Source organism: Somniosus microcephalus, chromosome 16 (genome assembly GCF_052327205.1).
Source record: "Somniosus microcephalus isolate GS21.2 chromosome 16, FLI_Smic_1.0, whole genome shotgun sequence".
In the NCBI taxonomy this organism is placed as follows: domain Eukaryota; kingdom Metazoa; phylum Chordata; class Chondrichthyes; order Squaliformes; family Somniosidae; genus Somniosus; species Somniosus microcephalus.
Window position 1 is genome coordinate 47,256,121 of NC_141002.1, and position 20,050 is coordinate 47,276,170.

A 20,050-nucleotide genomic window follows, 5' to 3' on the forward strand; every position below is an offset into this window, starting at 1 on the left:
CATCAATATATTTATGATATATTTCCATTGTACAGGCTATATTTTGTATATGTAGGTCACTTTTAATTTTTAAAATGTTGAAACTACTCCATAACACGAGCTGGGTTCAGTTCAACATAACTTGGTATTAGATTCATAATTGATGTACAATGTTGCAGAAATTATTTTGATTTCAAATAAGATCATCTTATCCACTTAATGCTGTGGTAGCTTAGTCTCCAAGTATTCAGTCCTCTACAGTGCTAATTCCACATTAACTCTGCGTTTGTTAATCATCTCCTAGTTTATCAGCAGCTTTCTTTTGGTATCCCAGCTAGTTTCTTATATTTGGAGGACTTGAGCTCTTGTTGGATTGCCTAAGCTCTGGCATTTCCTCCCTAAACTTCTCTTGCCTCTCTACATCTCTTTCCTCCTTTAAGATGCTCCTTAAAACCTACCTCTTTGACCAAGCTTTAGGTCATCTGTCCTAATATCTACTTATGTAGCTCAGTGTCAAATTTTGTTTGATAACGCTCCTGTGAAGCGCCTTGGGACGTTTTACTACATTAAAGGTGCTATATAAATGCAAGTTGTTGTTGGTTCTCTGCTAGTTCTCTTCAATATTCTGTCATTTTCTACTTTTTGACTTCTTCCATATTGTCGCATTCTCCTTAGCTTTTGTCTTCTCCAGATGATTGCTCATATTCTACTATTCAATTAGGACTTCACAAAATTACTTACAAAAAAACAAAAACCCCAACTTCCTACACAAATTAAAAGCAACACTACTAAGCAAACCAACAACAATAACACTACTACACAGCTAGACTGTTTAAGGAGAGTTTTTTCTGTATGTATCTCAAGATCAGAGGTTTCGTCCCTCAAACAGTCTAACTCAATTATTTCTTCTACATCTTTAAGTCTCGTTTTTAGACTCCTTCAAACTTGTGTGTCAAAACACTTCCCTGTGATAGGTTAATTGTTAAACAAATGTTGGTTCTGGGTTTGGGAGTTCTGCTGACACGTTCTACCTGCTTCTTAATTATATTGTCTTTTAGTGACATTTGGAGGCAATTATCTACTGTGGAAAAAGGTTTCTGTGCAGGCTTTGCCCAGTAGATCTTTAGCATGTGTTAACAGGACTGGTCAAAAGTTACAAAGTATTTACAGCACAGACACAGGCCATTCAGCCTAAATTCTCCTTTTTAAAAAATCAGGATCAGCAGTTCTTTCAAATCCCAATTTCCAGTTTACAGTTTAACACTAGCCTCACTTCATTTTCTACATCTACCTAATAAAAACAGCCTGAAATTCAGGTCAATATTAAAAAATGATGGATGAGTGGGAGTGATTTTCTCATCTTGGGCTTTCACAATTAAATTGTAACCTATAGCTCATTCCCAGGTATCCATTTATTTTATATATAAGCCATTTGAACCCTCGATTAGATTCCAACCTGTAACTGACTCCTGTGTTTTCATTAATATTAATTTTCTCTCTTTATTTTTCTCTCTCCCAGAATAACAACTACACACTGCGAATAATGTTTGTCACATTTGAGGAAAAAGTACAAAGAATTTGGAATCTATACAGACTCTACATTAACACAATATACCAATGCCAGAATTCCCGCTGCCACAAAGAAAGCCACAGTCCTGATCACCAGCCTGAATAGCAATTAACATTGGAGTGAACTCAAGCCAGAGTTTTTTTTTTAAACATCAATTGGTCTTTATAGCCTTGATGGGATACACCTACACTTTAGTAGAAGAATAACACGCTGTGTTTTACATGGTATAACGTTCCTGTCTTTATAAAATAGTGCATCCTTTGATTTACCATGGGCAACACCACAGGAGATACGCTAGTATTTTAAAAATCTTGCATGTTGCCCATGGTTTGTCAGTCACACTTTGGTATTAAAATTGATGCAAATTATTAGATCATACCTGCAGTTGAACACTGGGAAAGTGGGGAGATAAATTTCCAATGGAAAATTTCATGGGCATATGAAAACGACCAATTCAGAAAGAGCAGTGTTGCTTAAGTGAAGGGAGGAGAGCAAAATAAAGCCAAGCAAGGACAGCAAGAAAAAGTGGCCCAATTGGAGAAATGAAGTAATTCCTAAATATTTGATCAGTGTTGTCACTCAGATTTCTGTAAAGTGTAGTGGTTGTTGTGTGAAATTTTAACAGTCTATTTGAATTGTGTAAAACACGCTGTAGCCCAATTGCAAGTTTTGTCTTTCTAAATGTGTATTGCCTGGAGAGAATTTTGATCTGTATTACACTTGGGTGAAGTGCTTGTGGTCACAGATCTATCACGAATGGTGGTTGTGGCAGAGCAGTTAGAGGTGGTAAAGTATTACACAACATGTCACTTTCTCTGTTTATTCATACCGTTACACTGGGACTCATTTTTGCCCCTTGAGAATGAACGAGCAGAGAATTTAGCTTTATGTAATGCGAGTGACAAAACTTTATATGAAACCTAATTTTCCAAGATCTGTGTTTTTATCCTCTTCAATTCTTAATGCATATAGTTTAATCATTGAAATGTTTATTTCTTGCTATACTCTCACTCACATGAGCACACAGATTTGTATGGGAAATTATTGGGGAGTGGGGAAAGGGGATGGACACATCATCTACAACGAAATTAGGATAGCAATCTGCAGCCCTATCGAGTGAAAATTGCATAGCGCCAGCCTGCTGGTGCGAGCTCTGAACAGGGAACGATCTCTCCACCCGAAGACAGAGGCCAGAGGATCGCAAGAAATTGGTCCTCGGGTCTCATCTGAATATTCTGGATGAGCTACCGGTGACTGTCGCGCCTCCACAGGCAGCTCGCCCGACTGAAACATGCAATTTCAGGACGCCTACCTCACTGGCTGCGGTGCTCGGGTAATTCCCGGCGGGGAGAAAGGCAGCGGGACAGGGGCCGATCGTGGCCTGCAGGAGTTCTGTGGAGCCAGCAGGAGCACTAATAAAAATATTCTATTTACCTTTATGGTGGTGGCCACTGGCTCGACCCTATCCACAGCCCAAAAAACCTGAGGCCCACTCCGCTCAACACAGCCCAGTTTCTTATGTGTTCTTAAACAGGTGTTAGTCCCCTCATTAGCATATGCAAGGAGACTAATGCCTATTTTAGGTGGCTACCCCGGCCGCCTGAACAAAAGCTTGACCCAATTTTGGGTCGGGATCTTTTTCAGGCATTCTTGGGGACAGGACATTGCACCCTGCAATTGGCCCTTTTTGCCCCTGTATGCCTTGAGTGCAAAGTGGACCAATTTCTACCCCATCATATCAAATAGAATTTCAGTTGGTGTGCGGTGCGGGAGGGAGTCTAATCTTTCCATCTGCCTTGCATAGTTTCTCTGATGGTTTAGTCTTGCCAATGCTGACTCAATCTGTGCTTATTGAACTACGAGGGGGCTGGAATTTGTATACTGATATTTGATTTCAGGAAGTTTCTGGTCAATGGACGGGTGTGCTGAAAGTTCTGTTGGAGGATGTATGTTCCAAAGGTCCCGAGACCACTTGTGTTCTTTTACTGGAGTATAAATAGATTTTATTTCACACTGTGGGTCACTGTGTCAAGTGGTTCCTCTGTTCAGCTGTCACAACTTGTAATCACAGAAGGAAATGTGGTTTTATTGGGCTTGCAGCATGCACACACCAAACAACCGGAAGCAATGACTATTGTTATTGTGCAGAAGAGGATAGTCTACGTGTTTTAGCTGTGAAAAGCTTGTACAGAAAATGTTGTATTACAGAGGTACAGGAAATGCAATATTCAAAACTCTTATGGGTGACCCTTTCTGAATTGCTTATAAACTTAAAGCAACATAAACCTTCCCATTATCACGGATCTTTTTTAACAGTTATTTATGTCCCACCCCTCTTCCTGAAGTTATAAAGCCATGGTGTGGAGATGCTGGTGTTGGACTGGGGTGGACAAATGTAAGAAGTCACACAACACCAGGTTATAGTCCAACAGCTTTATTTGAAATCACAAGCTTTCGGAGCGCTGCTCCTTCGTCAGGTGAAGACTTCACCTGACGAAGGAGCAGCGCTCTGAAAGCTTGTGATTTCAAATAAAGCTGTTGGACTATAACCTGGTGTTGTGTGACTTCTTACATTTGAAGTTATTAACTCCTAGCTGGGACACTATGGGCACCCCTCACCTCTGGACCCTTTCTCAGGTGGCAATTTGTGTTACATCGAGTTAGGTCGAGTGTACACAGAAACAGGTCATTCAGCCCAACTAGTCAATGCTGGTGTTTTTGCTTCACACTAGCCTCCTCCCACCCTACTTCACCTAACCCCATCAGCATATCCTTCTATTCCTTTCTGCCTCGTGCTTATCTAGCTTCCCCATAAATGCATTTATGCTATTTGCCTCAGGTACTCCTTGTGGTAGAACGTTCACATTCTTCTCACTCTTTGGGTAAAGTCTTGCATGTGTCTATTCAACATAGACTATATAGACTATTCAATATAAAAAAGAAAGACTTGCATTTATATAGCTCTTTTCACGACCACCGGACGCCTCAAAGCGCTTTACAGCCAATTAAGTATTTTTTTTGAAGTGGAGTTACTGTTGTAATGTGGGAAACACGGCAGCTAATTTGCGCACAGCAAGCTCCCACAAACAGCAATGTGATAATGACCGGATAATCTGTTTCGTTATGTTGATTGAGGGATAAATATTGGCCAGGACACCGGGGATAACTCCCCTGCTCTTTTTCGAAATATTGCCATGGGATCTTTTACGTCCACCTGAGAGCAGACGGGGCCTTGGTTTAACGTCTCATCCGAAAGACGGCACCTCAGACAGTGCAGCACTCCCTCAGCACTGCACTGGAGTATCAGCCTAGCTTTATGTGCTCAAGTCCCTGGAGTGGGACTTGAACCCACAACCTTCTGACTCAGGCGAGTGTGCTACCCACTGAGCCACAGCTGACAATGTAGAGGGTTGTAAAGCAGGAATTGGGAGTACGGCCAAAGAAAGGCAGTGGTAAATAAAATGTTATGCTTGGTGGTGTGGTCATATACTCAAAACCTAAACATTTTCTATTTTTGCAAGGAAAATAAAACTTAATTTACTCAAACAATGAGATCCAGTTTAAAACAAAATGGTTGCTGGAACTGGGTGACTTGATGCAGCGCCACCAGTGGTAGGTGTATTGAATAGCAGGAGTTACTGTTGCACTTCAGTGTTATATTTGTCATTTCTAATGTTACAGAACAGTCACTAAAATGATAGCAAGAAATAGGTGCAACAAAAAGGGGAAACTCAAGAACTTTAATACATTACAAGTCAATCTCGTGTGGCGTTGGGGAGTCGAGAGCAAGTGTAGACTTCAGGTGAAGCAGGATTAGGAGGAAGGTGGACCTGGAAATTTTGGAGCGACACCTTGCTGCTCTGTAGGAGCACAGACATTCCAGCAGAATCACAGGATTCCTGAAGAAAAGGCTGTGTTTTTTGCCATTTGGATACTGGCACCGTGGGCCCCACTTCCACCAGCACAATACTCTGATAACACAAGTATGCCTGCATATAGTTTGTGCTCGGGGCAAAAGAGGCAGAACTGTTGGTATTTGTGCCACGTGACAATATCCAGCGAGTCCTGCCGCCTCTTCTGACGTTGGCACGGAGGGTGTGGCACCCACTGCCCTGTTGGAATTTTAAAATGTTTTTAATGCAGGGACCTGGTGGAACCCATTGGCTCTGCCCTAAATTCTGGCCCATCCCACCTGACATGTATCTGCAGTGCCTGTCCGGGAGTCAGGGTCTTCAAGCCTGTTATGTATATGGTAATACATTTGCTGGGTGTGAGCAGTGCAGCAAAGCGCCCCTAGTTGGTATCTTTTTTGGAAGTGTTTCACAGTGAGGGTACAATTTAGAAAGGACTGCATCCTTGACCCTTTCCTCTACACTAGTGCTGTCTTCCTTGGAATAGGGAAGAGGTTGCTACATGGAAGATGTCGCACACCCTTCTTTAACAACTGTCTCTCCTACACAGCAAACAGTACACCAATTATTGTCAGGGATAAATAGATTTAATGCACCTAATTTTTCTGATAAGGTCTAAGAATGACTTCATTGCAACATGGATGTTAAGTTAGTGATACAGCGTACTTGTGATGAAAAGGAGGGTCCATTTCCTAATAATGCATTCCTGGCAAGTTAGAATCTGTGACAAAAGTGCAGATTTGTGCAATTGGCCCTTTATATTTAGTCACACTAGAGAAATTCTTCAAAATAGGTGGGGAATTTCCAACATCAGCATTGTGTGTGTGTATCATCAAAGTTGATGTTGATTAGTGGACAATGTTGTGGTTGCCTAGAACACTGCTATGTCGAGTCTGCACCAAAAGCTCATTTAAAGCCAGTTTATCAAGAAGGTCTGAAGTGTTGTGTTTGAATTTCATTATAATAAACTCCCTTATTATAATCCTCTTGTTTCAAGACGAATTGTTTCAGGTTGGCTCAGTTGGCAGCGCTCTCGCCTATGGATCTGAAAGTTGTAGGTTTGACTAACGCTCCAGAACTTAAATGCGTTATCAAAGCTAATACTCTGGTGCAGTACTGACAGGAGGCAATAAACCAAGGTTCTGTCTGCCTGGGCTGGTGGCCATTAAAACACCTATGGTGCAGTCAAAGACGAGCAAAGGGCTTTCCCAGTGTTCCAGCCAACATTCCTCTCTCAGCCAACACCACCAAAAGCAAATTAACTGGTCCTTGTTGTTTATGGGACATTGTTAGCAGAGAATTGGGTCCTTCATACCCAACAACGTAATATATTATATATCAGGTGAGCAAAGGAAACAGGAAATAAATGCATATCATACTGATAAGATAGTAAATATGCATTCTATTTAAAAAAAAAAGGCCATGAGCAATGGCATAGGGTGTCTGCTCATATAACCATTATAAAAATGTTAACTTACTGAATGTCAGTTGATAAGTGACTCCCTCAGGCATTTCTGTTCATGGCCCATAATTGCATTAAATGTAGTGTTGAGTTTGCTCATACAAGAAATGTCATTGTTAAAATGTGTTTTTTTCTTCAAACAGGGCCTGAATTGTACTGTTCAATCTGGTAAGTACAGTTAGCATTTTAAAATGGTCTTTTATTTGTTGCCGAGATGTGGGTGATGTTGGCAAGGCCCAGTTTTGAAAGGCCTTCAAATCGGAAGGTGGTGTTGGGCCTTCCGCTTCATAAGAATTGTTTGTACAACTGACAGATTTGATAGGCCACTTTAATAATTAACATCTTTAAATTTCCGTATGCTGCTCTGCTTTCTATCTTTGTGTTTAAAACCCTATGGAGCAGACAAGTGAGCCAGTCAATCGCTTCTTACTGTTTTAGTAGATGATCCTACTGGACAACCCACTGTTCAGTAAGTTGAAAAGAGCACTACAAGGTGATCAGTGAATTGATGCATTTCATCTATTACTATAGTAATATTTTTTATGTTAGATGATGTGGTTGCAAACTCCTGTGCTGAATGTGCCAACAGGCGATGCTATGCTCATGGAAGTGCCATCATGTATTGCCATGCTCGTGAATATGCCACCATGTAGTGCCATGCCTATGGTGGACTGCCCTCATCACTAATTTTCAACTGTGTTGCTCTTGAGGTGGAGGCAAAAAGTTGAGACACAATTATCCCAAGGGGGATCCGACCCCGACCCTGGGGGTGGAAGGGTCTGATTGGTGATGGGGGGGGGGGGAGGAGCTTGGGGGGCAAGGAGGAAGCATGCCGGCTCCTCCTGGCCCACAAGCGGTGCTGTAAAGGCATTTATCTTCTCGAAGCTGTCCTCGCTCCCTTCAGCTGCTGGGTTTCCCGAGGCCTGGGAAACCTGGTCGGCCACTGTAAAGCTGGTTAAATCAGAGGCTGCCAGCCTCATTAAAATGTTTAAATTGCCAACCCACCTCCTGGGAGCAGGTTGGCTGCCTGCCCCTCGTCCCACCTCTGTTAAACTCGAAAGTAGGCAGCTTGGGTTCAGGTTTGAGATTTTTAAAATTTTAACATCTGACCTGACCCGACCCCACCCCAACCCACCTGTTTTTGGGTGTTAAAATTCAGCCCCAAGTGTTCTATTTTTGTACCAGTGATGCATACAGCTGGTTGTTCACATACTGCACGTGCCACTTTCAGCTGGTCATTTTAAAATGGTTGAAAAGTAGTGTACGATGATCTGCTGCAGATTTTTCTTCCTTTGGAGTACCTGGTCTCAGAAGTGCAACTCCCACGATTGCACGAATGAGTAATCGCAGCTTCCAGTCAGTGACCGTGGCGCAGTGGGTTGGAAGTTGTGCCGCACAGCAGTGTCTTCGTGGGTATGTTTCTGGAAAAAATAATGGCTTACCAGTGTCCGGCTTTCTGTACAGGGGGCCAGCTTTCAGAATGTGAAAATCAGTGAAACTTGTGGGGTTTTGTTTTTCCATGAAAATTACTCTTTTGATTCACATATTTGCAACACAAAAGTATCATGAGGCATGCCAAATCTAGTCAGTCTTGCCCCTCCGATGCTCTGCGGTAGTAGTTGTTATTGCAGGCATGCGGAGTGCAGAACTTGTCTTTTATTGGTCACAAACCCACAACACTCACCACAAGGGATTTTCATTCCTCTTTTAAGACATTGCTATAGGATGGCACAGTTATATAAAGTTCACTATTTTTTAAGAGAAAGTAAGTGTAGGACAAGTACATTTTAATTCAAATTACCCTCCCCCACCCCCCTCATGTCTACCAAAGAAATGAATGGCCTTACCAGATAATGGTTTTTTTAAATCACTTTTATTGCTGGAGACCCTTGAGCAGGGTCTGTCTCCTTGCTAGGGTGCTCTAGTGACATAAGGTACAGGAGAAGATCCCAGAGCAGATCCAACCGAAACAAGCAAGGGATGCCAATTTCAGACGTGCCCGAGAGGCGCTCCGTGTCTGATTCCAGGAGCCCGTGCTGTTGGCTGGGAATGCAGGCCTCTCCTTTGTCTTGAGTCATTGTTTAAAAGTGCTGATTATACTGGATAACATTATCTGAGCTAAGTCGTGTAAAACGCACGTTCTGTAAAATGTGTCCGCTATCTCAAAAAATGCAGCGCTGATTTTTATCATGTCAGAAATGAAACTTTCCTTTAATGCATTCTTTTCCACGTATATATTTCCTTTTGGCGTTCTTTTCACTATATGTATGTCCTCGTGAGTCCCTTTCTCACTCCCACCCACGTGTGTATTCAAGGTTTTGTGACCCAGTTTTCACTTTTTGCTAAATGTGTACTTTTCTAATTGGTGGAATGATTCAGTCATGAACAGTAGAGATCCTTTAGTCACAGAATACATAATGTAGGAAATGATATTTTGATGAGTAACTATATTTGGTTTGAGGGTATCCACACTCTCGCCAGGACAGAGTGGTCTGCTCGAAGTTTCTGTATGACTCACGCCAGTGCCGTTCTGCGATCCAAGTGACTGCAGCACCTGTGATGGATCCCAGCTATGGCCTGACAGATTGGAGTCAGGGGCAGCTCCAGTTGTTTTCCCTTCATGGCTCCATCATGCCCACCTCTTGTGGCTGAGTACAGCATGGACAGCTGACTCCTGGGCCAGTACCAATGCCTATCCTGGAATACTGACAAAAGATACAGAAGAGGGTACTTGTGGGGATCTTCCCCACCCTGTGAGGAGAGGCCTGGCCTCCCCATGGTACTTCTCTGCAGCAGTGGTGCTCCAGTACACCTTTTGCCCAGTAGTACAGTCAGAGACTGGTGAGTGGTTTGTTTCTAAAAGTAATTTATTTCCCAGTTTGGAACTGAGTAACAAAGTGGGGGAAAAATATGTTGCATTGTCTTCCTCCATCCCATATTAGGTGGCTGTTTGGATAGCAGTTGGCTGGAACCTTCCAAGTGGACGCCTTCATTTCCCAAGGAGCTGCTAGTTAATGTAACCAAGCAAGAGGATGCAGCTGGAGTCTCGGTGCCTGGACTGTCCGTCAGATGGAGATTGGGAACAGATGGTAAGCATGCAAAATCCCCAAAAAATTATTTGCGGGGGAGTAGATTTTAGTGAGTGCTCCTCACCTTTTGTTTTTTAATCATGTGTTGTCTTTCTGGCTTGTTGCCTGCAGTTGAATGGATGGCTGTGTGATGTGACGATGGGCTGCCACTCTCCAGCCAGCTGCAGGGATTGCTCAGAAGTGATTTTCATCTGAGTGAGGATGGGGGAAGAGGGTGTGGATTCTTTTGGTTTGTAGTACAGGTATAAACAGACTGAGCCATGGACTCTGGATTTGTTTTTTCTTAATTCATTTTTCAGATTAACATGGGGACATTTTACATGCATTCTGTACATAAGGAAGCATGTTTCACCTGCACCTCTGGGACTGCTGTACTTCCCAATAACCAATTAGGGCCTGGTATCTTACCAACCCATCGTCTGCTATAGTCCCTCAGCATTGAGACTACAGTTACTGAATTTCTGTTACCCTTTGCCCACACCTCAACACACTGCTCCATTTCTGTGCCCCACACCTCAACACACTGCTCCATTTCTGTGCCCCACACCTCACAACACACTGCTCCATTTCTTGTGTCCTCACAACACACTGCTCCATTTCTGTTACCTCACAACACCCTGCTCCATTTCTGTGTCCTCACAACACCCTGCTCCATTTCTTGTGTCCTCACAACACACTGCTCCATTTCTTGTGTCCTCACAACACCCTGCTCCATTTCTGTTACCTCACAACACACTGCTCCATTTCTGTGTCCTCACAACACCCTGCTCCATTTCTGTTACCTCACAACACCCTGCTCCATTTCTGTTACCTCACAACACACTGCTCCATTTCTGTGACCTCACAACACACTGCTCCATTTCTGTGACCTCACAACACCCTGCTCCATTTCTTGTGTCCTCACAACACACTGCTCCATTTCTGTGACCTCACAACACCCTGCTCCATTTCTTGTGTCCTCACAACACACTGCTCCATTTCTGTGTCCTCACAACACACTGCTCCATTTCTTGTGTCCTCACAACACACTGCTCCATTTCGGTGTCCTCACAACACACTGCTCCATTTCTTGTGACCTCACAACACACTGCTCCATTTCTGTGACCTCACAACACACTGCTCCATTTCTGTGACCTCACAACACACTGCTCCATTTCTGTGACCTCACAACACACTGCTCCATTTCTGTGACCTCACAACACACTGCTCCATTTCTGTGACCTCACAACACACTGCTCCATTTCTGTGACCTCACAACACACTGCTCCATTTCTGTGACCTCACAACACACTGCTCCATTTCTGTTCCCCTCGCTTGCGATCCAACGTTCACAGATGATGAATGACGACTCGGGTAAAATACCAGAGGATGATCTATGGAAATAAAAATAGTGAGAGATGTAAAACGGGCTGCCAACTCACTAGCACCCATTTTATACTATCGCACAAGTTCAAGATCTACCCCTTTGGGTGGAAAATAGAATTTTTTTTTCCCCAAAGAGATAAAATATAAAGGAATTAAACATGTTGGCCTGGAGTTTCCGCTCGGTTGCACTGGTTTTTTTTGGCGCAATTTGTGGAATTTTAAGCGTAAATTAGGTTCAGTGTAAATCGAGTTTCCGCGATCTTCTGCAATAGTTTGAAAAACATTATGCTGAAAGCTGGCCGTGCCCACAGATCGAATTAATCACCACTACAAGTTTCTACTAATTGCACTTGTTTGCGGGCCTTCAAGGAGGCTCTAAAAATTAAGCTGCTTTTGATAGGCACAAGGACACTAATAGGCACGTTTTGAAAGCTTTTGAATCGATTAGTTTTTTAATTTAAGAAACTGACTCCTGTACCCCAATGTAACTAGCAAATGGTTCTGCATAATTTTTTAGTCATTTTCAGTTATGTAAAATTGGGTTACTCTCACGTGGTAGAATAGACACTGATTAAAATGCTTAAATTTTGTAATAGACCCATTTTCAGCTGTATTAATCAAACTGCAAGTTACTACTCTTAAATATATCATGGAATTTTTTTTTTTAAGTAAAACATTTTTTTAAAATTACATTCTAAAACGCGGCCCGATTGCGCTGTTTCATGGCAGATTTCACATTCGGCAATATACAAATGGGTTTGAGCAGAAACTCTAGGGGAAAACTTCTCAAATCTAGTGCAATTTTGGGCGCAATTTTCACCCAGAGCGGAAACTCTACCCCTTGTCTGATTATATCACCTGTACATCTTAACTCATTGTGTGACCATGTGACCAGCTACAAGTGACGTACCTGATGCTGACACTGGGCCCAAAATGTGGGGTAAAATTACTAGTGCACTGTTGCCTCTCACCTTAATGCATACAAATTTCAACCCTGTTTAATAACAGAATTCTTAACCCTCAGCCTTGTGCAAAGTTCTGATTTTACCACATACCTTAATCAGTTTGGTACATTTGGGTTTTGCAGCCAGTATAAAGTATTCTCAAGGAGTAGAGATCTCTGTGACAAAACAGAGCAATGGAGAAGAGAGGTGTGTTCAATACCGGTTCAATAACAAGATAAAAAGCCAACTAAATCCACAAGGAGAGAAGGTACGTACCACACAAAGCCCTGTAGATGTTACACTCTGTTACGGCTCAGGTTTTCTCCTTGTGTTTGCACTTTCCATAGCTGACCAAGTCTCCTATGATCTGAAGCCTGTATGTCGGCAAACACAGCACCAACTCACATGCCAGGCCATGGGAGAGGAGGCTGAGGCTGTCTGAGTAGATCAGGGTTGGGGCTTGATTGGCTGGAATGGGGAAGGAAGAGGTCTGACAGGTACAACCACAGCAGGTCATGATTTTGAGAGGGGGGGGCTCTTATGGCCACAACGGGTCACAGCATGTCGGTGTGAGCTGGAGTGGACTCTTCAGCATGTGAAGCAGTAGTAGAACAGGAGTCAGGGCCAGTGAAACTGGGCATTTTTTAAATTCTATCTCGGGGTTTGTGTGTCACTAGCAAGGCCAGCATTTATTGCCCATCCCTACCACTAACTGCCCTTGAGAATGTGGTGCTGAGCTGCTGCCTTGAAACGCTGCAGCCCATGTGCTGAAGGTGCTCCCACAGTGCTATTGAGTAGGGAGTTCCAGGATTTTTACGCAGCGACAATGAAGGAACACCAATAAATGTCCAAGTCGGGGTGGTGTGTGACTTGGAGGTGATGGTGTTCCCATTGCACCTGTTGCCCTTGTCCTCCTAGGTGGTGGAGGTTATGAGTTTGGGAGCTAAACCCAAATGAGCTGTCTGTATGGTCATCCCTGGGCTCTCCAAATGTCAATTAGTAATTTTATAGCTAGATTCTGATCAATAGCAAGCAGGTGATCCTATTCAATTCCAAGTATCCTGCATAATTGACTAAAATGGTGGCCCAATCTTAAGAAATCTTAGTCTTTGTTCTGAACCATCTTCATAAGATCCTGCAATAGGCCAGTCAAAATTCCGCTATAGATCAAAGATTCAAACCAGCCAGATGGTGGTGATTTTTGATTGACAGGTGTGTCTCAGACCTGTGAGAAAGGGACATGATTAATAATTAACTATAAACCTTGATTGACAACTCTATGTCCAGCGTAATTTGATTTGCGTTTAACTGTTGCCTGAACTTGGCTAAGCATCAGAAGTTATGTGAGAGTTTAACTCTGTAGCTGTGGTTCACTATGTAAGAGTGAGAATCTTCTTTCAAGGTTCAATGTATATGGAAAGATAACTCCGGGTGAGACACCTTTCTTGTTTTGACATGCCTAGGAGGATAGTATAAAGTTCATAATTACTGTAAAGTATCTTGTTTTTTTCTGAGTTTTGTTCACTTGTTCTGTCTACATCTATGTATATTAAACATTTGTCATTAGAGGAAGAGCACTTCCAGTCAACAAACCTTTCTTCCTGTTGTCACAATTTTTGGTCAGACTTGTGTCAACATTTCCCTTTGCTCTGTCAATTATCACGGTGCAGTTGCAGATTCTGGCCACCAACGTTCCCTATAAGGCACTCGGTCGCACACTTCTCACACAGCCTGGGACCGGCTTTTTCAATGTAAAGTTTTACACAGAAGCTGTGAATGGGCCACCCAGCCCCTTAAAGAGGCTGCACACCCCCAAAAGTAAGAGGGAACATTGCTGGCCACTATTGGTGCGTATCCTCTCTGAAAATGAATCCGTTTTCATTTCATTTTATCTACTTTTGAAAATCAAATTTTTCAATTTTACATATTTTTCAGGCTCTTTGCACCTTTCAGCTGCTTACCTCCCCCTCCTAAATCAATTTTCAACCATATAGGCCCCACTCTAGTACAGTGGCCTTATTCAGTCTTTGCCAGCTTCCTGACTGATTCTTTGGCCTGATTCTTGGTTCATTCTTTTAACCTTTTAGCCCTGGCTTCCAGCCCTTCTTGGTTCTGCCTGCCTCCTTCCCACCTTCCTCAGCTGCTCCCCGCAGGTCTGCTGGTCCTCTTCTTCAGCTGTATCACTTATTTTAAAATGCCACCTGCATCCTTTCCTCCTCAGCTGGTCCAAGTGTGCCTACTGCTCTTCTGTTTATGGACCTGCCCCCACTCCTCTTCACTGGTTTCTAGCACTGACCTGGGAACCAGCCATTTGTTTTTAATGTGCTTGTAACACTATCATTTTATTATAGCATTCGAAGTACTTTATATAAAAAAAAAAAAAAAAAAAAAAAAAAATTTGTGGGGGGGGGGTACAATGAGCCTCAGCCCCTGCCCTGACTCCAGCCCCCACTTTTCTTCAGGTAGGCTTTGCCCTCATCCTCCACGACTGCCTTGACCTGAACTCCACCCTACCCCTCTTCACCATTTCCTTGCTGCTCCTCTTCTGCTCCAACCCATCCCGCCGATTTAACTTTACAAATGCCTTTCTCTGCTTTTTGCCATCCAAAAACACTGGCTCTAACTCAATTTCCAGGCTTTTTCGCACACTTGCCACTTCTGCTCCACCCCCACACGGCTCCTTTGATTTCCACCCTTGCCAAAATATTTTTCCCAGAATGTGTAGCTGGCCCAAGCCTCCACCTCGTCTCTCACCGCCTTCATCTCTTTTTGCTAGCTCCCAGTAATAGTCTGGGAGCCAGCCATTTGTGTTTAATGTGCTTGTTTAGATTGCTGTAAGCACTTTAAAAACAATTTGCTGAACTAGCTTTAAAAATGTACAGTAATATGGGGGATGGAGTAATGAGCCCCTCCTTCAATTCCATCGCACTTTTCTTCTCTGGCATGAACCCCAACCTCTACCTCTGCAATGGTAAGGCCTGTTATTCATTCATGCACCACAGGAGGCACTGTAACCTGTATATAAAAAAAGAAGCCATATTACAAGAATGCCTGTTGTTAATGGCCCAGAAATTCGGGTCGGGGGTTTCCCGCGGGTGCAAGCCTCCGACCTGCACTTACCTAGCGTGCCGGCCGTTGAGCTGTGGGCCCGCATGGGATTCCGATCCTGGGCCTGCTCCAACTGCCGGCGCACAGTGTTTGCGTATCCCAGGGGCGCAGTTAGTTCGATGCGTCCCCTGGGATCACGTGGGCCATGAAAAGCCAATGGTAGCAGGGAAATGCCCATTCATAAAATTGACAGGAAGAGCTGTCAAAACTATAAATACTATAAGCCCCAAAGCATCACTAAAACATCAAATAATTTTTTTTTAAAACATCACATTTTTAAAATAACTATAAATTACATAAAATAACTTTTAAACAATAATTTAAATTTTTGAAAAAAATAATTACGTTTTCTAACGGGGCTAAAAGTAAACTTACCTTTCTTTAAAGTATTTAAAAATAACCTGTGGAAAAAAAATGTTTTAATTTTAATTAATTCACCACTTACCTTGTTAAAAGCAGGCCTTGCGCCTGCTTTTTACATGTGTAACTCCTGGAGACTTATCCTCCCGGAGAAACCTGGAAAAAAAACGTAAGTTCCATGCGCACGCGCTGCCTCTCCGGCGCACGCATTTGACCTCTGAACCCCTTTAAGGGAACGGAAGTTCCGGTTTCCTGTGCATGCGCAGTGCATACTCACCCGTGGAGATGAGAATTTCTGGGCCATTACTTGCTCCAGAGGTGACTCTGTAATCTCAGCCATTTTACAAGAAACTGATAAAAGACAACCATTTCCTGTGACTCACTGTGAGCAAAGCCATGGCACATTCACTAGCATTTAAATAAATGGGCTGTTGGTTTATATCCTGGGTCTTGACCTGATATTTAATCCACCTATCAAATAGAGAAGAATCACATTATATGGTGGAAAGAGTTCTTTGTTCAATCCCTAAGTCAGCCCTTGCATCCCTTTTCAGTAATTTCTAAATTCACCACTGCTGCAACTGTATTTTTGAGGTCAGGTGATTGAGTGTAGGACAAACCTGCAGCTTAAGTTATGATGTTCCCATGTTTCACTGCATTTTTCAGTCAAACTCTTGACTTTACGTGTGTACGGCCTACATTTAGGGCTGTTAAGATTTAAGTTTTTTTGATGTTATTGGTCAGCTTTTGCTAGTTTTCCTGCTTGGCACGTATGACATGCAGAGCAACGAGAAAGTCTTGCTAAGGCACTAGTAGTGAAACGATTAAAGCCAATCTTGGTTGCTTGTTCCAGTTGTGGATGTATAAGGAGTATAGAATCACTTCTGAAAGCAGTTGATGTCTGCTTTTCCATTGCAGTGGACCTTCTCACTGGAGGGACTTGTGGCAGAACCAGGCCAGACCTACAGGGTGTCCGCATGCAGTTTACCAAGAGCCAACATCAATCAAGATCATGATTGTCCAGCAGTTACTTTTGCTGTGCCTGGTGCGTCTACCCAGTTGGCAGTAGTAGCATTATTGAAAAATGTCACCACTTTTGCTTTCTTTATGTCAAATCCCACCATCTGTTCTTCTTGCACAAATCTTGTTGGGTTGTGCATCTCCTGTGACCAGGTGAACAACTTGCCAGGTCTCTGCCAAGACTGCTGCTCAAAAGATGCACATGGTTTGCCCAATAGTAACTTGTTGCGAGACGCTTGGCCTCTGGCGTGTCCTCGCAACAGCACATGGTGCCGGCTGGGAGGAGTTACTGAGCCCAGCACTACAAGGGAGCTGGATTTGCTTAAGCAATGGATACAGTCATTCACATGGTGCTGGCTGGGAGGAGTTACTGAGCCCAGCACTACAAGGGAACTGGATTTGCTTAAGCAATGGATACAGTCATTCACATGTTGCCGGCTGGGAGGAGTTACTGAGCCCAGCACTACAAGGGAGCTGGATTTGCTTAAGCAATGGATACAGTCATTCACATGGTGCCGGCTGGGAGGAGTTACTGAGCCCAGCACTACAAGGGAGCTGGATTTGCTTAAGCAATGGATACAGTCATTCACATGATATACTTTAGTGCTTGTGGCATTTCAGCTACTCTACTCTGTTATGATCTGAACCTCCTGCAAAACAACACCCACAATTATGTCATTGTTCATTTTTTAAACAAAAATAATTCACTGACATAGACAAAAAAATAAAAAGATGGTAAATTCAATTATTCTTAACTTTTAATGTTAAAAATAGCTGTTTAGGGAGACTCTCTGTTTAACTCTAGGTTAAGGATCAAAACGGAGTAGGCCAACATTCTAGTTAATGGTTAACGCAGTCACTGTGGTCAGGGTCTTACCTGAAAAAGTTTTGTGTTTCCATTCTTTCACTGGTCCAGTATAGAACATTTCCAGAGATTTTAGAAGCAGTGCTTAGAGTGGATTGGATTTAGTGATTTAGAAAATTTGAGAGTAAATCAATGAATGTGACACGGTGGATTCACATGTCTTGTTCAATCTTGTAGTAAGTTATTTTGCTGGTGCAACTGTATCATACGAGAGAGAAATGTGGAATAAGAATTGGGGGAGAACACACACATCCACATTTCTGGCACTGGATGATTTCAGAGGTTGAGAAGCTCTGACTGATGCTTGTCGTGAATAGTCACACAGATAAGGGGCATCCCAGTGCAGTCCTTTCAGGCCCTGTTGTGCAGTGAAGGCAAACAAGGAAATTCAGTGAAACATCACTCATTTTCTCATTGTGCAAAGGTTCAGCTTTTATTTGCTCTTATCCTGGTAGAGGTCAAGCTAACCTGGACTTTTTTTCTGTAGGTTGTAGGGACGACCGGATCAAGTATACTGAGCTCTGCAAACGAAGAGGTGAGTGAAATTTACTTTAAAGATACACTCAGCAGCACAGCTTGATAGCTGTGGAAGGAAGCTGGCATCTCAGAACTCTGCATAGCCCAACAACCGCCCCCCCCGCCCCATACTAAAATCTCTCTTCCTTTCACTCTGGCCTTTTCTGCAGTGTCCCCCCCTCCCACCACCTTCCTTTCACTCTGGCCTTTTGTACAGAACCCCCTTCCTTTTCCCCACCATTGGCAGCCATGCCTTCAGCCACCTAAGCCAGTGTTGTCCAGTAGAAATTGATGACTAGCCACATGCAATAATTTTAGTAACATCTTGCATACACTCACACAACAGATAAATGTACTTTACATGTGTATATTTACTTAAACTACTATGACCATTCAGTAACCAAGGAAGTAAAGCACTCGCAACAATCAAAAAACATTTGCACGTTCTTTTCACCTTGCCATCTTACCAACAAACGCACAAAAAGGTTAAAATAAGTACTGAGATCACATAATAGACTATGGTGTCTATTATTAATTTTTTATTTACTAATCAGGAATGTAATTAGCCACATCTGGATTCCCAATTAGCTACACGACTAGTGGCTAACGTATTGGACAACACAGTTCCAGGCCCCACAGTCTGGAATACTCTCCCTAAACCCCTCTATCTCTCTACCTCCCTCTCCTTTTAAGACCCTCATTGAAACCCACCTCTTTGACAAAGCTTTCAGTCACGCCTCCTAATATCGCCTTCATTGTCTTGGCATTCATTTTTGTCAGATTATACCTCTGTGAAGCAACTTGGGATGTTTTTCTATTTAAAGGCACTGTATAAATGCAAGTTGTTGTTGCATCCATATACTATATCTTCGCCTCTGATCCAGTACACAATGTATTCTGTATGTAATTCCATCTCAAACTTTAACGAGAATGTTTTTAATGTGATACAATGGGAACACCCCTGAACATTGCAGATCACCAATTCTTGCATCAGACATCTGAGATGGGGCCTCCATTATTGGAAGCTGCCATTCAAGGAGCCAAGCTCACCAGTTGACTCCCCAGATGGACTCTGCCAACCAGCAGCCAATGTGAGAAGCCAGTCGCTTAGAAAGTGATGGGAACTTCTGGGAGTTCTTTGTCCTGCTCAAAAAACCGAGACAGATGGCAGTTGTTCAGGGACTGTGTGAAATAGAGAAAACTGAGAATCATATCTTTATGGAAGGAGCTATTGTGCTACTTGGTGTGTTTTATAGGCCACCAAGTAGTGGGAGGAAATAGAGGAGCAGATTTGCAAAGAAATTACAGAGGTGCAAGATCTAGAGTAGTGATAATGGGAGACTTTAACTACCTCAATATAGAAAGAAAGACTTGCATTTATATTGCACCTTTCACGACCACCGGACATCCCAGAGCGCTTTACAGCCAATTAAGTATTTTTTGAAGTGTTGTCACTGCAATGTAGGAAACACGGCAGCCAATTTGCGCACAGCAAGCTCCCACAAGCAGCGATGCGATAATGACCAGATAATCTTTTTTAGTGATGCTGACTGAGGGATAAATATTGGCCAGGACACCTGGGATAACTCCCCTGCTCTTCTTCGAAATAGTGCCATGGGATCTTTTACGTCCACCTGAGAGCAGACGGGGCCTCGATTTAACATCTCATCCGAAAGACAGCACCTCCGACAGTGCAGCACTCCCTCAGCACTGCACTGGAGTGTCAGCCTAGATTTTTGTGCTCAAGTCTCTGGAGTGGGACTTGAGCCCACAACCTTCTGACTCAGAGGTGAGAGTGCTACCCACTGAGCCACAGCTGAATGGGGCAATGACTGTGTTAAGGGCAAAGAAGGGAAGGAAT

At 43.1% G+C, this 20,050-nt stretch overlaps 1 protein-coding gene across 3 annotated transcripts in view; it reads left to right on the top strand.

The window, feature by feature from the left end:
* LOC147106125 (interleukin-17 receptor A-like) overlaps positions 1-20,050 on the top strand; it is a 67,339-nt gene that overhangs the window by 5,978 nt on the left and 41,311 nt on the right. For 2 of the 3 annotated variants that reach the window (XM_086008921.1, XM_086008923.1), the window contains exons 2-6: positions 7,066-7,090; positions 9,865-10,011; positions 12,464-12,588; positions 16,707-16,833; positions 18,161-18,208. In XM_086008921.1, coding sequence (XP_085865047.1) covers positions 7,066-7,090; positions 9,865-10,011; positions 12,464-12,588; positions 16,707-16,833; positions 18,161-18,208 — 472 coding nt within the window. Of the gene's footprint in view, positions 1-1,498; positions 1,774-7,065; positions 7,091-9,864; positions 10,012-12,463; positions 12,589-16,706; positions 16,834-18,160; positions 18,209-20,050 lie in introns of all 3 variants that reach the window. The other variant, XM_086008922.1, reaches the window with a different exon arrangement.